Below are 19,448 nucleotides of genomic sequence, written 5' to 3'. Positions count from 1 at the left end.
TCACATCGTTAACATATTCTATATTTTCACATTTTCGCCTTGTTTACGTTCTTCAAAGTTTCGTTTAATTTTAACATATCACTAAGTCACCAGCAATTAATACACGCCACGAAGTCATTATGCAAATGTTTTCATCAGAAATTTCCCGGAAACCGTTTTAAGTTCCATGATCAATCATGCCACTAAACTGTTATCGGTGAAATTTTTGCGCAAATTAAGTGAAGGGTGAAATTGAAAGTGGTTTTAGGAACATGTATATTTTCCGGTTTACTACATGTATACTACAGTTTACTTTAAGAGAAGGTTGTTTAGGTCAAATACAATTAAATTATCTAAGAAACTGGTGTCCTAACTGTTGAGTACTGTTAATGTGTAAGTTATTTAAAACAATTGAACAAGTGAATCAATAGCTTTTTATTACTTCCAAATATTATTTATTATGAATTAATGTGCCGTTGAATACCTGTTTGTTTAGCTCATTTAATTATTCACTACCTACATCAAATAATTATTCCAGTATGATAATAATTAATCGATGAATTTGTGTAATATGTCGTTCCATCATTTTCGTGCCTCTTCATTTTCCTCGGAAAACAAAGAGTATACCTATTCCATTCTCATTCAAAGTATATTCCATTCAAAGACCTCGTATTCAAAAAACTCTGAAGTCAATTCAAAGCTCTTGAAAGTAAAAAAACTGAATACAAAGTAGGTTTGAAATTTCAATTTTGAAGCTGTAATAATAATAGTATATTGTGGATTTTCTTGTTGATGAATATCTAATACATTAGTCCAACTTTCTGTATGAACATTTGGAATGAATGAATTCTGATAATGGCAATTAGGTTTACATAGCCATTTTAAAAATAAATTACCGTTTTCAAAGTTACCTGCCTCCTCCGAATTAAAAATCGTACGCCGTAACCATTGGGATATCAATTTCTAATACTTTTTGCTTTGTTTATAAATATAATGTAAGTATATAAAGTAACCTGCACAAGCTGAATTTTTATTATAAGATTCATGAGGTACCTTAATAATTATATGCAAATTAACTTATACGATTTCATCTTGTGCCATAAAATAACCACGTATGTAATTAATCCTTAATTATGTTAACATTTAATTAAAACGATGTTCCGTTCACAAAGAGGCCATTTTGTATCAAAAGTGTTTGAGGCATGTTCTTTGACTAGGTAATCATGAGATAGGGACGTATTTCAAAGGGAATCATGATTCACGAGGCATTGATCTCAGCATGCATGTATACATTCAAATTTTTCAGAGCCAAGCGCGTACGTTTTACGTTTTGCCTCCCTAACGTATTACGTATGGAGATTATAGGTATAATACCTACAATACTTATAATCTCCATAGTAAGTATTACGAACGTCTTCATAGTAACAAGTGACTTCTTATATAATACGTAACATGCGGTTTCGATGCTGATTTGTTTCCACCCTTAGCGTTACGCGTCATAAAAAAAAATATTTATTGACATTTTTTTGATGTAATTGTATTTGTAATAAAAGCGACTATGTCTCTACCTGTTTGTTATTTTCGAATTTTTGATTAATATAAGAATTAGGACTCATGTAAAAAGTATAGGTATCTGTTTTGTTACTATCTATTTAAGTATAATAAATGTACAAAATCCTAAATTCCGTGTAAAAATAGAAATATTTATACTTACCTATATTATTAAATTAAAACAGGACTTAATCGCGTAAAACTTCCATTTGTATTTAACCCCTCGTATGCGGCCTGTCAATTTTGGTCATTGAAATAGTGACCTTGACATTTAAAGCAATAGATTAAAATTCCCACGCACGGATCCGTGTCTAAGCATTCGAGGGGTTCCGACGTTTCGGACGTGACATTACCGTGGTCCGAAACGTCGGGTTAAATATAAACGTAAGTTTTACGCAATTAAGTCCCGTTTTAATTTAATAATATGAGTGAAAATTGTGTTAGTTTAAATAAATATTATTATATTTATACTTCTTCCTGTATCATATTTGTTTATTAAGTTTGTATAATATATATAGATGTAGCTTTGTTAATATTAATATGTCGTTAAATATATAGTAACATAAGCACAAAATATAATATAATATTTATATTAGCACAAAAACTTCTAGATAAGGTTGTATAGACATATCTTGTTAAGATAAAAATAACTAATACTATTTTATGTTGAAGTTTATAGATGTATTTTATAGATTGTAGCGGTACTAGAGTGAACTAATGTAAATAATTAATATTAATCATGAATAAAGGATACTGGGCAAATATTTTATGGGTGAATTTGAATACCTACCAACCAGGCTCCTAAGGCCGTTTTCACATTATCCGATCCGATATCGGAAGGATTTGAATGGAAAAAATTCAAGATGGCGCCTGTAATGTATCCGACATCCGATATCGGACCGGATAATGTGAAAATGCACTAATATTTACAATATAGTAGATTTTGCAACATGGGGAGTAAGTTAAATGTGGCAAACGAGCGATTTAAATACTAAAGTTAAATTTGTTTTTATTGCAAGTGTGATGAAAAACATTGTGTGTAACTCGAGGAGCACGAATATTGCAAACTCGAGTCTTTAAATCGCTCCGGCAAGACGTCGTGATTTAACCACAATACATAATATAAGTACAGAAGGCTCACTCCTTTAAAGTTCACTAAAATGCCGCCATTCTAAATTCGTACCTACATTAACTAACGGACGGCACGCGAGTAGGCGACATTGAATTCTATTGCGCCACGCGAAGGTCGTCACCACTGAATGGGCCGCGAACTCGCGGCCGCCGGCATGTACTTGTAGCGCGGCCATAGAATGGCGGAGTGAGCCGCCCCTGATAACTTAATTTCGTTATAATACTTATTCCTCTCCTTGTTGCACAATGTACAATTATTTATTGCCAAAATAAAGTAAAATCATTTCACAATATTTTAAACCTCTAGTGAATTCCATAATATTCACTATTGGAGCAAATACTCATATTTTCATGACGGGTTATATCAATATCACACTTTGATGTATCTACGTGTCGTGTGAGTGTGCGTTCTTATCAAGCTATTCAACCTCGAGTACAGTCGGCTACGTTTTGTACATACCTACGTCAATATTACTATCACTATGACGGACGGACGTCAGACGGACGTAATTTAAAAAACGTCTCCTTAGTACATTTTGTATAGGAAGGACGCGCAAGGGACGTCGCTTGGCGCGCGCCGCGCCGCCTGAGGGCGCGTCTTACGTCTTTCCTATAGAAAATGTACTGAGGAGACGTTTTTTAAATTACATTCAGGCGGCGTGGCGCTGACGTCCGTTCCGCGTCGGCGGACATGCGTCTCTTGAGTGTGGACGGTCCCTTAGAGTGTGCTCCCACGGACAACAGAATCGCTCGACGACTTTTTTGTCGCTCACATCCCACTACTATACTAGGCCATAGTCTAGATATGCGCGACATAAAGTCGTCGAGCGACTTTGTCGCCCGTGGGCGCAGTACCTCTATGCGACAGACTATTAATTGTAATGCAATCACAGCCGATGTAGGCTGTAGATTGCCTTCTCAGGATACCTCCTTAGTTGCTGAAACTATCATTTACAAATATGATGTGGCCAATGATGATGATGACATATTTAAAAATTAAAATTTTGAAAAAACCCCCGACCGCGACATAGTAGACCGATTTTCATGAAACATGGCTTAGAACACTCCCGATTAACTTAGCTTTCAGACAAAAAAAACTAAATCTAAATTGTTCATCCGTTCGGGAGCTACGATGCCACTGATAGACAAACACACAGACAGACAGACACACACACAGACAGCCACGTCAAACTTATAAGTTTCCCGCCGGGTTTGTCTGCGATAAACTCAAAAACTACTGAAGGGATGTTATTTTCATCTAAGAGCGTGATTATTGAGATTTTTAACCCCCGACGCAAAAACGAAGGGGTGTTATAAGTTTGACGTGTCTGTCTGTGTGTATGTCTGTCTGTTTGTCTGTCTGTGTGTGTGTCTGTCTGTGGCATCGTAGCTCTCGAACGGATGAACCGATTTTGATTTAGTTTTTTTTGTCTGAAAGCTGAGTTAATCGGGAGTGTTCTTAGCCATGTTTCATGAAAATCGGTCCACTAGGTCACGGTCGGGGGTTTTTTCAAAATTTTAATTTTGTGGTTAGGTTAGTGAGTAAATTGTTTAAATACAACGATAGTTGTTTAATCAAGTCTTGGCCGTTGGCTGAGAGGTCTATAAAAAGGTCGCATTTAAGTCTATCTTTTATGGAAACATACAAGACTTCAGGTACCTATTCCGCGTAGGCGCGTAGCTGGGGCGATCGGGACGCTAGGTTTATTTTTACATAGGTATTAACAACTATCAAAAACAAAATCTAAATCGGTTTATCCGTTCGGGAGCTACGATGCCACAGACAGACACACACACAGACAGACAGACAGACAGACAGACAAACAGACAGACACGTCAAACTTATAACACCACGTCGTTTTTGCGTCGGGGGTTAAAAAAGATGCTAATCGAAATAGTTATTTGTTATACAAGGACGAGCAAGTGAAAGGATTCTATAGTTGAACCACGAGCGAAGTGAGTGGTTCGAGAATAGAATCCTGAACTTGCGAGTTTTTTAACACGTGAGAAGTAAAATACTTTTGCACCAGAGTGTAACACAAAACTTTTCCCCTCACTATAGCGAGGATACTACAACGCAAAAAATGCGTTAATCACTGCTTCCAGTAGTTCCACAGGTGGTAAATCATCTTTATTACTAGATTCACCTACTTTTATCAATTTTAAAGCAGTTAATTTGACTTTATTCAAGGTCAAATTACTTTACCCACTAGTGGATAAAATGCGTTTTTACCCGCTGGTATTAAAGGACAAAATACGTGTTTCCGAGCTAGTGAGGGGAAAATAAAATAAAAATACTCGCCACTTACGAACGCGACTGTACATCCATTAGGTTGTACTTGCCTATGACAGCACGTAGGCACTTTGAAATTTAAAAGCTAAAAGCTGCTATTTATATACCACGGAGTGCCGTTACTGTCTCGTTCTGAAGTATGCCATTAGAGCAGGAGATATGATGTGTACCTTTAGGTAATGTATATCTAAGTAGGTATCTTCGACAGCCTGTCCTTTGTTTGCATTGTATATTAACTATTAGGTGGACAAGAAGTCACAAGATGGTATGCCCCCCCCCCCCCCCCCACTCCCCCAGGCAAACGTCGCAGCGGCAGACCATACAAAAGATGGGAAGATATTAAAAATTAAAAATTTGAAAAAAAAAAAACCGACATAGTAAGCCGATTTTCATGAAACATGGCTCCAAGAACACTCCCGACTAATTCAGCTTTCAAACAAAAAAACTAAATCTATAAAAATAAATAAATAAAGAGCTACGATGCCACAGACAGACACATACACAGACAGACAGACACGTCAAACTTATAACACCCCGTCGTCTTTGCGTCGGGGGTTAAAAAAGGTCTAATGCACTAGCAATCAAACTTAAATGTAAAAAAAAAACCGGCCAAGAGCGTGTCGGGCCACGCTCAGTGTAGGGTTCCGTAGTTTTCGTATTTTTCTCAAAAACTACTGAACCTATCAAGTTCAAAACAATTTTCCTAGAAAGTCTTTATAAAGTTCTACTTTTGTGATTTTTTTCATATTTTTTAAACATATGGTTCAAAAGTTAGAGGGGGGGGGACGCACTTTTTTTTCCTTTAGGAGCAGTTATTTCCGAAAATACTAATATTATCAAAAAACAATCTTAGTAAACCCTTATTCATTTTTAAATACCTATCCAACAATATATCACACGTCGGGGTTGGAATGAAAAAAAATATCAGCTTCCACTTTACATGTAGGGGGGGTACCCTAATAAAACATTTTTTTCCATTTTTTATTTTTGCACTTTGTACGCGTGATTGATATACATATTTGTACCAAATTTCAGCTTTCTAGTGCTTACGGTTACTGAGATTATCCGCGGACGGACGGACGGACGGACGGACGGACGGACGGACGGACGGACGGACGGACGGACGGACGGACAGACAGACATGGCGAAACTATAAGGGTTCCTAGTTGACTACGGAACCCTAAAAATATATGTGCAATTAAAATAAAGGGTTTTTTTTAACTATAAGATGGCTTCGGAACCTCATAAAATATAGCACGATTATTCGGTACCTAATATGATGGCACAGCGAGTTTAGGAGTAGAATTCAACAAACAGAAAGGTAAGGTAATTTAGAATTCAATAGTTCCATTCCTATAAAATGCTTTTATTATTGTTTAAATTTGAAACAAATATAAAATATAATATACCTTTATACATGCTCTATACGAATTATTCTGAACTTAAATTACATATTGATGACGTTATGGTTGTTTTTCGCATTTATCCAATAATTTTATTATAATATAAATCTTTAAAACATACATCTTAATGTGTTTAACAAACTATACTATTTCTTCACAGAACAAAAGTTGATTCATCCTTTACTAAACGATGAACCAACTATATTGCATAATTAGGGTAAACTGCCTACATAAAATCCATTATTTTGATACCTATCTAGTAGTCACAAAAATTAAAAGAACTTATTCATTTAACACAGCCATAGCCATCTCTTTAGATATGGAATCACAGATGGTATTATCAGTCCTCTCCGGTTCCTGTTCATCGGTAGACCACCAGCTCTCATCGTCATCATGGATAAAGCACAGAAACAAGTCATCTTCATATGTCGGGAAGTAATACTCTGGCTGATCCCATTTTTCTTTCTTAAGTTCCCAGTGTTTTGTCTCTTTTAAATGTTTTTCTAAATTTGCTGAGTCGTTGAAGACAGTTTCACATGATAGGCACTGTTTCAAATGTATCTGCCGACGGATGTAGTTGACTATCTTAATTTTGTGGTAGAAATCTAGGCCTGCCGTTGATTTTGTGAATGAAAAATCATGTTTGCGTTCCATGTGATCTAGAATGTTCTCATATTCCATTTCTGTATGCTCGCAAAGAAGACAAGTTATCTGTGGACCGTTCTCTTCAGTCCATTCCGACCACTCTGGATCACTATCTACATTAGAATCATGGTCTTTTTCCTCGGGAGGATTCGGTATTCTCTGATGATTTTGTTTCTGATGGTGTTTCTGATATTTATGCTTAGTTTGTTTGTCACCTATATAATTTACCATGAAGAATTTGTCATACTCCTTATTCTCCGGATTAATTCTCTTGTGACCTTTCTTCCTCATATGTTCTTTGAGAATAATTCTGTCTTTGAAAGATCCTTCACAGTAGATACATTGAAGATTATCTAGCTTGGACGCTATGGTGTCTATTAAGTCATCTATAAAAATGAGGTTGTCCGGTTTAGCTATATGAAAGTTGTGTTTTTCATACAAATGATTTAAGTAACTCGCTCTAGTATCTTTGGAGGCAAATCTACAGAACAAGCACTCTTTTTCATAGCTTTTATCTTCTCTTTCGAACTGATGTCTCTGGAGTAGTTTTTCTAATTTTGTTTGTTGTAAGTTTGAGCGTAACTCCTTGTCTTCGGGTAGAACATTGCTGAGTAGGTAGTATTGTTCGTCTTTGGATTTTGTACCATCGGGCTTGCTGTCCAACAGCATTGTAGTACAGAAGTATGGAAGACTTTCATCTGTAAAAGATTAAAAGAAACTTGTTGAAATTCCTCAAATTAAAGAAATTCACCAACAGAAAAAAAAAGAAGTTTAAAATTTTTAGAACGCCTTATTTTTGGCAGTAACATTGGTATTAACATTACCTATAAAGCCGATTACTGTCAGTAGAAATACCCAAACATTAATGTTTATTTCTATGGAATCTTATTTGGGGTATTTTATGAACTGTTCTATTTATGTTGTTTGTGGATCATTTTATTTTACCAGTAGGTACAATGCCAAGAGAACTAAAACAAAACCATTGATGTTTCAAAATAATTAATGAATAAGCATTCCTGACCTGTTTACAACAGCAACGTCCCTCAAAGAGCCTAAAAACTTAACAATTTCAAAACAAAATTGACCAAAACTAACCTCTAAACCTCAATCGCCAGTACCTCAAGTACTCAAACAAATCGGCTATTTGGTTCACGTCGGCTATAACAAGCCTATGCTCCATAAAGAAATGAGTAAGCAATGCCTTCTCTCCGTCAGGCAGCGTGAACATCTCTTCACATAAAACACATTGGCATTCACGAGTTTCGTTATCCTTGAAAATCGTTGGTTTCTCACTTTTCTGGTGCAGTGTTAGCGGACCGAAGAACTTTTCTTGTTTAGTCATATTTATTGATGGCTGCTTGATTGAAATTTTGTCAAAATCACAGCGATTTTGCTTTTAGATACAGCTGTTCGTCTGCAAAATGCCCAAATTTCTTGTCTTGTCAACTAAACTAATGTCAAGAAAAGAAACGTCAGAGTCAGTGACACTGACAGTTCGTGAGGGGCACGTTCGGAAAGTAAGGTACCACGGTATTTTATTTTGAACGTTTACCATTTTATTTAAGTGTGTTTCAGTGTCACACCAAAGAGTTTGTTAGCAGAAAAAGGCGGTAAATATAGAAAATATAATTTGGTCCCCTTTCCACTTGTGGAAAAAAACGGAAATTTTAAAATTGTATGCGTAATTGGTTGGCCATAATCCAATATACTCTGGCTCACCAACTGAGTAAAATAAAGAAGCGACAAACATAAAATTATAAGCGTGATGAGGTAGACCTTCTACGGAAACGTTTAATTTTTCCCCTAATTGTTCTAGCTTTTGCTCCCGATTTCGTCAGGGATTTTTGATAACGCCTGATAAAAATTTAAAGGCAATGAATTATTTAATTTGAGAAGAATGTTTACACCCTGTAATGGATGCAGGCGTTGCTAATTTTTATTAAATTTTTTGTAGTGGAAGTGTAGATAAATAAATACCTAAATAAATAAATATAATATGACATTCTTACACGGATTGACTGAGTCTCACGGTAAGTTTAAGAAGGCTTTTGTTGCGAGTACTCAGACAACGACATATTATATAATATACAAATACAATACATAAAAACATCCATGACTCAGGAACAAATATCTGTGCTCATCACACAAATAAATGCCCTTACCGGTATGCGAACCCAGGACCGCGGCTTAGCAGGAAGGGTCACTACGCGCTAGCTATTATTATATTTTTCTCAAACATGGTATGAAATATTGATGTTATGTGCCTTATAATTGGCAGCGAAGTATGACGTTGCAGGTGCGGCTAGGACGATTGATAGATAATGGAATTTCATACAAACCTTGCAGGCCAAGGCCGGCAAAGTCCTCTTTTTTAATTTCCAAACACAGATAATTGTGACATAACATCCAGGTATTTAGCCAATTAAAAAAAAACTATAAGGGGCTTTATAGACGTGCCGACTGCAACTGGTACGGGCCCTAGACAATATTTCATTTTGGGTGCGTTTTCATACAAAAAAAATTTTTTTCGTTTTTTTTTTGAATTTTTTTTAACTTTTTGTTTTTTTATAAGCGTATACGGGGTATCAAAGGGGAACGAGAATTCGATTATTTTTGCGCTACGACGCACCGTTTAGGAGATACAGCTGATCCAAAGTTACTATTTTCAGTAGACTTTATTTATTTCATACCATGTTTGAGAAAAGCACTATACATACCTCGGCGGGAAATGGGGTTGCCCTTTGTCCCGGCCTCTGTAGTAATGTACTATTAACTATCGTGGCTAGTTGTATAGAAAAGGTATAGAACGACTCGAAGTCAAAGTAATAAGCTTAACGCATTACCTACCTAGCTTATACGTATTACCTACCTACTTTATCTCGTATCGCATTGTTTATTGTTCCAACTGTAATCTGTGTTTCTATTCCAATCTGGTAATATTTAGACAGGCAACAATTGCGAATAACATTCATAATTACGTGATCTTGGGTTGCTTTGAACATTGTTTAGGTAGTAGGTATTTATTGTTTCTCTGATAAAACTTGGATGTTCGATAAGACTAATAAGATAAGTGTAGGCACATGAAGTATTTCATCTCTGTGTCAATCATTCCGCTAATAGCACAGCAAATAATTATTATATGAAATTTTCTTTCTTTTTGTGTGATTCAGTTAACTTTAGGTTTGGACTGAGGGACTTCTAAATACACGTCTAAGATAATGTTATTTTTATTTATTTTTAATGCAAATTGATTAACAATTTATGACAACACGGAAACAGGGACTGGATGTACATACTTACCTATCGGGCACTGTATCGACAGGGGTGGAAGGCATAAATCCAAGAATGCTGAATTAAAAGGCTACCATGAAAATGATGAAATTGTTAGTCAGGAGAGGAAATGATCGGCATACTCGACATAGATATTTTGATTTTAAATTTCTACCATCTCTAAGGTGGCTATCCCAATTCAAAACTCAACAAAATTAAACGGGTGATTTATTAAAATTAAGCTGCTAAGGTATCACCCATTCTGACTAGTTCATGCCATCGTTCTTATATAAATAGGTATCATTACCGATTAATTATCTCTCAGCTTGTCTCAGTCTGCAATCAGTACGCTCTCTGAGTAGGCTCGAGAGTAACATTACGTAATAATAGTAAATATAATTATGGATTTTAAAAACAAAGTAGTGATAATAACCGGCGGTAGCTCGGGGATCGGGGCTGAAACGGCCATCCAGTTCGCTAAACTATCCGCTAAAGTTGTAATTGTTGGAAGAAACGAAGAGAAACTAAAGAAAGTCGCAAAACAATGCGATGAAGCTCAAGGTATCAAATCATCATCATCATCATCATCATCATCACATCAGCCGAAAGACGTCCACTGCTGGACATAGGCCTCCCCCAAAGATTGCCACAATGACCTGTCCTGCGCCACCCGCATCCAGCGGACTCCTGCGACCTTCACCAGGTCATCAGTCCACCTTGTTAGGGGCCTACCCGCGGTTCGCCTTCCGGTACGCGGTCGCCACTCGTATCAAATCACTAATAGTCAAAGCCGACCTTACCAATGATTCTCAAGTCAAGAACATTGTAGAAGAGACAGTTAGACAATTCGGACATATCAATGTTCTTGTAAACAATGCTGGTATAGTAGCACATACGGAGATCCAAAAGGGAGTGGAAGATTTCGACAAAGTATTCAGTACAAATCTAAGAAGTGTGTATCTCTTGACCAGCCTTGCTGTTCCTCACTTGATCAAAACTAAAGGGAATATTGTGAACATTTCTAGTGTTGCAGGGCAAAAACTATTTCCAAATTTGACTGTCTACTGTATGTCTAAAGCAGCTTTGGACGTGTTTACAAAAGGTTTAGCTAAGGAGCTGGGTCCAAGTGGAGTTAGAGCCAATGGAGTAAGTCCTGGCCCAGTGAAAACTGATATTTTAGTCCATGCTGGTTTAGACGAGTCTGCCATTGTGAAGAACTGGGAGGCATCGAGTTTGTTGGGGAAGATGTGTGTCAGCCGAGACATAGCTGACATGGTGCTGTATCTTGCGAGTGATAAAGCTAACAGTATCACGGGGAGCATCAATGTCATTGATAACGGACGGCTATTGGAGTGAACAACTTTGTGTCTTATGTAATTAAATGCAATTGTTGGAGTCGATTTTTTTTAAATTGTCAATACTAAATTGTTTTGTGTAAATACATCAGTCATTTCTGTGACGCGACCAAGTTATGTTATTTTGACTAAGATGTAGAGTTTGTGAAGTTAGGGCTTGTAGAGAGGTAGATTATTGTCCCAGATCTGTAAGTTCACATTTTTGACACATTTTTTTTGAAGTATGTTGCGTTGTGGCTAAGACGTATCGTTTGCCAAATCTAACGATTAATTTCGAATTGGTTGAATCGATTAGGTCCTATGTACAAGGAGGCGCTTAAACAAATGTACGATTACTGAAATGTCATTTGAATCGAAATGACAGACTCTGCTACAGCACTAGTTTAAAAATAAAAATGAATGATAAATGACATAATAAGTAAATCCTGCGTGATAAATTAATATCGTTAAATACTCACTAACGAAGATCCGCAAAAATGTAACATGTGTTACATTATGTTTAAAGTTAGCGAAATAATGTTTTTAAGTACTTGATTTTTTTTTAATATTATTACAGGATTTTATTTAAAATTTGATTAGGTTCGCGAGTTTACGTTTTGTGGACGCTGTCGTGTGTCAAAAAGAGGTTCTTACAGCTCTGGGACAATAGTTAATACCAGAATCAATAGTTTATGTTGTTAAACAACATAACAAGTTAGACTTATGACTCTGAGACATCGATCTAAACTACCTAGATGCACCATCACGGCTTAGAATGTGTCCGCAGCAAATTGTGCTTGAAAATGTTCTAAGCACAATTGGGCGGTCAGTAGCGCTTCATCCGCCGTGTCGGCAACATGCCTAAGTGCTCCGTAAAAAAGTGCAAAAATAACACCTTATATACGTTGAAAAAGGATGACGTATCGTATTTCCGGTAAGTAATTGTTAATAATTTTATAATGTTATGCATTTGTGGTCAAAATGGCTTCCTAACTTACAAAAAACATTTATTTTCTAGAATAATTAAAGTAAATTCCTTGATTTGGTCTTACGCAGTTTGTCTCTTTCTCTCGCGCTATACTAGTAATGAGCGGACGGCGACAAAAGATGGATGAAGTGGAACATAGTTAAAAATGGAATGATGGAGTCGCTAATTTATATTTTTTGTAAAAGAAGCCTATTTCATATTAATAATGTATGTATTTATTTATTATTATGGACCAATAAGTCTGAAATAAATGATTTCAATTCAATAATATTAATACATATCTTATAAATTACTTTAATTATAAAAAGAAACAACCCGGGAATAGCAAATTCGTTTTTAAGTAATAAAAAAGCTTTTTATTCCAGATTCCCAAAACAAGACGTTGAAAGGGAAAAATGGCGCAAGATTATAGCTGAGGAGCGGAGAGAAGATTTACCCAAACAAAGCTTTGAAAGAAATTATACGTAGAATAATAAATTAATGTCATCGTTCAATTCTTCTTTGTTTTAATAGCTACTTAATTCATATTCTCCAAGTGCACCCTCACACACACCACATACATACAATCCCTCAACTGTTTACCTTCACATAATCGCTACACATACACTCACTACACGCACACACACACACACACACACACATATATATATATATATATATATATATATATATATATATATATATATATATATATATATATATATATATATATATATATATATATATATACCTCAGTTGACTCTATTTAATAATGCAAAAATTGCAAAACGTGGAGATATTAATCAGTTCAGTTGCAATTGTCCCCCAGTCCAAATTGTCCCGCCGTACCTTATATATTTTTTTGTTTGAGATAATATCAATAAAAATATCGTACAGTAAAAACTCATTTTTTTCGCTTAAAATACGCAACATCTCGAAAAATGTTATACCAAACGTTTTGTTCCTTAAGAAATTTTCTATCTAATAGGATTTTTTAAAACAGTTTTTCGCAAAAATACCGCAAATTTCCTCATTCTCGCCTTTCATCTCATAGCGCGACTCCCATGATGCCTCTGTCCATCCTCGTTCCCAATGTAAAAATGGCGTTTAGATTGTTGCAGCGCAAACGAAATTAAACTTAAGTTGGTTGCAATAAGACGTAGATTTTTTTAAAAATATGCACACCTGCGATCTGCGGTAATAAAATTTTATGGCTTTCGCGATGATCACATTCATTAATGTCATAACCGCCAATTGCTTGCATTTGAAATTGAACTTTAAGTACTAAGAAATAACGTTGTTTTTGTAAAAAAATGAAAGTAGTTTTTACTACATTGCGAAGTTTTCGTTTGTCAACTGGACGCACACATTTGCAACTAAGCGATCGGACACTTTTGAGTGCCGAATTTGTAGGTGATAGTGTATCTAGAGAAGTTTAAATCGATGCTCTGAGACTATAATTCTTAGCAAATTTTTACTTGAACATATTTTTGGTGAGTTTTGTTTTCCCTGCGCATGGACGATATTTTATAATAATATAATCCTTAAAAAAATGATTTAGTCAAATTTGAACATTCAGCTGCTCCCAAAGGACGGAGTGGGACGATCCTCAGCGAAAATAATATTATCACAAGAAAAGGAAACCGATATATTTCAGAGCTAAAAGGTTTCGGCATTGGCGACAGGGCAGTGGGATACATTTACAAACGATACGATTTGTACAGTAGGCCTAGCACATGATGGCCGCGAGAGTATGTCGTCGCGAGATAGATCACACGTCTTCTTCTAACTGTATTAATGACATAAGGAGATAAGGACGGGTAGTCTATCTCGCGGCGACATATACTCTCGCAGTCATCATGTGCTAACCCTGCTGGTCCATCAGGTCATTCTTGGTCTAACTTGTATAACCTGATAACCAGGCAGGCAATTATGGTCGCGCGATAAATGATAAAACATCTGGCCGTCCCTATCGCACTTACTAATAGTGCGATAGGGACGGCCTGATATTTTATCGTCTATCGCGCGACCATGCTACCCGTGCAGGGCCCGTAACTTTCATTCCGATGACATCAATTTGACGTCACGCTATATATAGGATGATTCAAATAATTTTATTTTAATAATTAATCATTATTCATCAATCAATTTAATCATGTACAAATGACTTCAAAAGTGAGCTACTCATACGTGAAATAATTAATACCTACTTGATACGTGAAACGAAAAGGAAGGTCATGATTAAAATGATTGATGAATAATGATTAATTATTAAATAAAACTCTTGAATCATCCTATATGCAGCGTGACGTCAAATTTATGTCATCGGCATGAAAGTTACGGGCCCTACTGATAACCCATTTATAACCCTTTTACGTAGGTAAATAAAATATTTATATTATGATCAAATTAATACAACCTGGCAAAAATAATAATAGGGGCGCCACCGTTTATGTAAACCGTTTTGCATATGGCAATAATTGAGACACTTGTATGAGAATTGAGAATAGTAAGTGGTATGATAAAAAAAAAATTGCTCCATTCTACTCTTTTTTGCCAGGCTCTAAACGTGATACAACCAAGTTTTTTCAGTAGGTAACCCAGACCTAATGCAATAAAGAACTCGATGCTTAGTGAATTTCTCCTGATCTAGAAAAACATTCCCAGTTTTCTAGACGACGGTCCACCTGCTACAATGACCGATGACCTATAAAAGTTAGGTTTCGCGGCAGAAATCCGGTCCGAAATAACTTATCCTATAACTCTCAAGGATACTTTGTGACTAAGTGAGATAAATTTGTTTACGGACTAAGTTGGAAATCTATAGCCTAAATAGTTTTGCAAGTAGTAATTTGAAGAATCAAAGCACGAAAACTTGAATCCCGCAAACAATGAATGTATATTTCGGTCTGTTTTCTGTAGGTAAACTTTTTATTCTCGGGGCATGCGGCAAGCTTGTCAAACAACTGAAGCTCATACATAATAATCTTCGCTATCGAGTAATATTTCAATAACCTAACCACAAAATTAAAATTCTGAAAAAGCCACCGACATAGTGGACCGATTTTCACGAAAGATTACTAAGGCCCACTTGCACCAACCACTTAACTCAGGGTTAGTGGGCTGTCATCTGTCAAATTCCATACACAATGGTGGGTTAACCCTTCATTTTCGTTGGTGCAAGCGACCTTAATACAGCTTTAAAACAAAAAAAAACTAAATCTACATAGGTTCAGTACTTAGTGAAAGTTGACAAGTAATAAGAAATAAGCTTTTTCCATACGAGTTATGGGAAAAATTCCGAAATAAATAAGGAAAATTTCTTCAATAAATCGGTAAGTATGGTTAATCCGGAAATTGTGAAATATTACTTTCCCACATAACAAATTCAGTGGGAGTGAAAGAGGAAACTCGTGTAAGTGGATTTTTACTAAATCAAGAAGAGCCCCTGAGGGTTGCCCAAACATATCGACGCGAAATCGACTTTCAATTACCAAATATCGCTCGTTAGGGTCCCCCCACATCTAGCGTCTCGCGAGCATAGCGTCGGGGCCAACTGTATGGAAAAGACGCCGCGTCGATGTCGCGCCGCGGACCTTTGGGGGGACCCTTAGTATGAACATGTGACGTGATTCTGATTACTTTTCGAATTTAGTCGAGCTTCCGATATTTCGACGCAGTTGCATGCATCATGATCACGGAAAACTGAAGAACTCCATCGCGCGCGTTGGCTGCGATCACTTTCAGCGTTACCCGCACTCACAATCGATGGTCTGGTGATGTGATAGTGTGTGCGATTTTTGGTCGGTTAGTGCTGATTCCGTGTCAATGGGTTCGGGGAAACCCATACCTACTTGAGTTTTTGACGTTTTACGTAAGAATAAGAAACACGATAGCGTAAACGTCACTGATAAAATACAGGTTGAATTTTTTATAACTTATAACAGACACTATTTAAGCTCATAGACTACTCTATAGGTAGGCATATGGCATACATAGTGTAATAATTTTTTAAACACCAATTTTCCTCAATGCGTACAATTCCAAAGAAACCTTTGTTTATAAACAAGTTTATCAGTAGCAAGTTTATCTAAAATTAGATTTTAACTCAATACCGCTAGATTACTTTTTTATATCGTCAACGAAATTTTTGCATAACATTGCACAGCGCACACGTCAGTCATTCTAGACTTTAATAAGTACAGCGTTGAGTTTCATTTCCAAACTTCAAATCATTTGTTTTCGACCAGCCATGGTTTTCCAACGCGTAGTTTTTGGGGTATTCCCTGTCCGGGTACCTAGCCAACGTCACACTTCTTAAGCGTACAGTGGCTAGCTCTCCCTATCGCCTGTGGTGGTGCGACAGAGCCAGACTGCCTTTAGATCACCACATAGCGTCAGCGATTGTCATTTGTCTTCAGTTGTCTTGAATTATGTATTTAAAAGAAGGGTAGACAGTTCTATGACTCAGTCTTAAGATATACGCGGTAGAGATGACAACATCTTCAGAACATGTCGCGAATTTCGGAGCGCGGTTCTGCAATGTGAGTAGAACATTATTTCTATACATTATACAGTTCAAGTTGTCAGTTTCTAGGGTGACAGTGCAACCAAGGTCATGGTCACGTTTTGTTTATACCTATACCACACCTCGGACACTGATGGTGATCAAATATATGAAAGAGGCGCGTTCCTAGCACACAGTCTAAGCTCATGTACGTGAATGCGTACTATGCTTGTATGAGTGAAATATGACAGGTCGACTGTTCGCGTTTTTGACAGGCGGTAACTGTGAGGTAACCGAGAGGGGGTGGTGGTGGTGGCACTATCAGCGGGGAGCGGGAGTGGCCATACTGTACGATAATACACTTTATTATACTGTGCCTATACCTACAGTAAAGGTAATTTTGGATGCAGACAAAGTACCAAAAAAAAATTGATCAGAACTATAACGTGGAACTAAATAAAGGTAGATTGTGACCTTATCAAAAATACATAGCACCATCCTAAATATTTTACATTTTGATTCTCCTACTTTTTTAGGGTTCCGTACCAAAAAGGTACAACAGGAACCCTTATGGTGCGACTCTGTCCGTCTGTCACATTGTTAAATATCTCGAGAACTACTTATGCTATCGATATGAAATTTGGAATAGTTATAAACATTGTGAACCTCTACAAGTTGAAAGAATTTTTTTTTTTAATTTATTAATATAAATGATAGAAAATGGCAATAAAATAAATAATTAAAAAATTAAAAACACGACTGCAGTTTTAAAGCGAACTGAAAAGATGAAAATAATCTTTAGATATGCTGGTCAGTCAACTTGATTAATATAAAATGGAATAATGAGTGTTTAGTCAGGTTCAAAATTAGCTAAATCAAAAGTTAATCTCATGGAGGATATCGTGACCGTACCTGGATATTTTATTTCGATTGCAGTCGGGGGACAATGGACAAAACCTGACATGAAGGTCCCCCGACTGCAATCGAAATAAAATATCCAGGTACGGTCACGATATCCTCCATGAGATTAACTTTTGATTTAGCTAATTTTGAACCTGACTAAACACTCATTATTCCATTTTATATTAATCAAGTTGACTGACCAGCATATCTAAAGATTATGTTGTCAGTGCTTAAGCACTAGATAAATTTGTTTACGGACTAAGTTGGAAATCTATAGCCTAAATAGTTTTGCAAGTAGTAATTTGAAGAATCAAAGCACGAAAACTTGAATCCCGCAAACAATGAATGTATATTTCGGTCTGTTTTCTGTAGGTAAACTTTTTATTCTCGGGGCATGCGGCAAGCTTGTCAAACAACTGAAGCTCATACATAATAATCTTCGCTATCGAGTAATATTTCAATAACCTAACCACAAAATTAAAATTCTGAAAAAGCCACCGACATAGTGGACCGATTTTCACGAAAGATTACTAAGGCCCACTTGCACCAACCACTTAACTCAGGGTTAGTGGGCTGTCATCTGTCAAATTCCATACACAATGGTGGGTTAACCCTTCATTTTCGTTGGTGCAAGCGACCTTAATACAGCTTTAAAACAAAAAAAAACTAAATCTACATAGGTTCAGTACTTAGTGAAAGTTGACAAGTAATAAGAAATAAGCTTTTTCCATACGAGTTATGGGAAAAATTCCGAAATAAATAAGGAAAATTTCTTCAATAAATCGGTAAGTATGGTTAATCCGGAAATTGTGAAATATTACTTTCCCACATAACAAATTCAGTGGGAGTGAAAGAGGAAACTCGTGTAAGTGGATTTTTACTAAATCAAGAAGAGCCCCTGAGGGTTTCCCAAACATATCGACCAAATATCGCTCGTTAGGGTCCCCCCACATCTAGCGTCTCGCGAGCGTAGCGTCGGGCCAACTGTATGGAAAAGACGCCGCGTCGATGTTGCGCCGCGGACCTTTGAGGGGACCCTTAGTATGAACATGTGACGCGTAAGCAAGCGTCTTCGTAGCGAGACATATAGACCGTGATTACCTTTTTGATTTTTTTCGAGCTCCCGATATTTCGACGCAGTTGCATGCATCATGATCACGGAAAACTGAAGAAGGTGGATGTCAAAGTTCCGTAGACAGCGCGCGATCTACTTTCTGCGCGCGGCTCAATTGTCGGCTGCGATCACTTTCAGCGTTACCCAATGGTCGTATTCACACTCGATGGCCTGTGTGATGTTGTGATAGTGTGTGCGCTTTTTGTTGAATTTTTTATAACAGACACTATTTAAGCTCATAGACTACTCTATAGGTAGGCCTATGGCATAGTAATATTTTTTTAAACACCAATTTTATTTTCCTCAATGTGTGCAATTCCAACGAAACCTTTGTTTATAAACAAGTTTATC

General features: G+C 36.6%; 2 protein-coding genes across 2 annotated transcripts; one reads left to right on the top strand and one right to left on the bottom strand.

The window, feature by feature from the left end:
• Nucleotides 1-6,313: 6,313 nt before the first annotated feature.
• On the bottom strand, nt 6,314-8,438 carry LOC125231121 (zinc finger protein 277). Its single transcript, XM_048136479.1, has 2 exons — nt 8,098-8,438; nt 6,314-7,700 (listed from the first exon to the last, which is right to left on the bottom strand). The coding sequence occupies exons 1-2, from the start codon at nt 8,342-8,344 to the stop codon at nt 6,640-6,642; spliced, it is 1,308 nt and encodes a 435-aa protein (XP_047992436.1). The 5' UTR covers nt 8,345-8,438; the 3' UTR covers nt 6,314-6,639.
• A 2,176-nt stretch (nt 8,439-10,614) lies between these two features.
• On the top strand, nt 10,615-11,736 carry LOC125231229 (glucose 1-dehydrogenase 2-like). Its single transcript, XM_048136612.1, has 2 exons — nt 10,615-10,840; nt 11,046-11,736. Exons 1-2 carry the CDS (start codon nt 10,674-10,676, stop codon nt 11,626-11,628), a joined length of 750 nt encoding a protein of 249 aa, XP_047992569.1. The 5' UTR covers nt 10,615-10,673; the 3' UTR covers nt 11,629-11,736.
• The last annotated feature ends 7,712 nt before the right edge of the window (nt 11,737-19,448 follow it).

The sequence above is a fragment of the Leguminivora glycinivorella genome, chromosome 11, assembly GCF_023078275.1.
Source record: "Leguminivora glycinivorella isolate SPB_JAAS2020 chromosome 11, LegGlyc_1.1, whole genome shotgun sequence".
Classification (NCBI taxonomy): Eukaryota; Metazoa; Arthropoda; class Insecta; order Lepidoptera; family Tortricidae; genus Leguminivora; species Leguminivora glycinivorella.
The sequence above is the reverse complement of the archived record's forward strand: the minus strand, read 5'-3'. Positions and strand labels throughout refer to the sequence as shown.

What these genes read in the sequence shown, in the direction of transcription:
- LOC125231229 (XM_048136612.1), top strand. Translation starts at nt 10,674, where the DNA reads ATGGATTTTAAAAACAAAGTAGTGATAATAACCGGCGGTAGCTCGGGG. An exon ending in GATGAAGCTCAAGGTATCAA is followed by an intron (nt 10,841 to 11,045) that starts ATCATCATCATC and finishes CACTCGTATCAA; the next exon opens with ATCACTAATAGTCAAAGCCG.
- LOC125231121 (XM_048136479.1), bottom strand. Translation starts at nt 8,344, where the DNA reads ATGACTAAACAAGAAAAGTTCTTCGGTCCGCTAACACTGCACCAGAAA. An exon ending in CTGGCGATTGAGGTTTAGAG is followed by an intron (nt 7,701 to 8,097) that starts GTTAGTTTTGGT and finishes AATCTTTTACAG; the next exon opens with ATGAAAGTCTTCCATACTTC.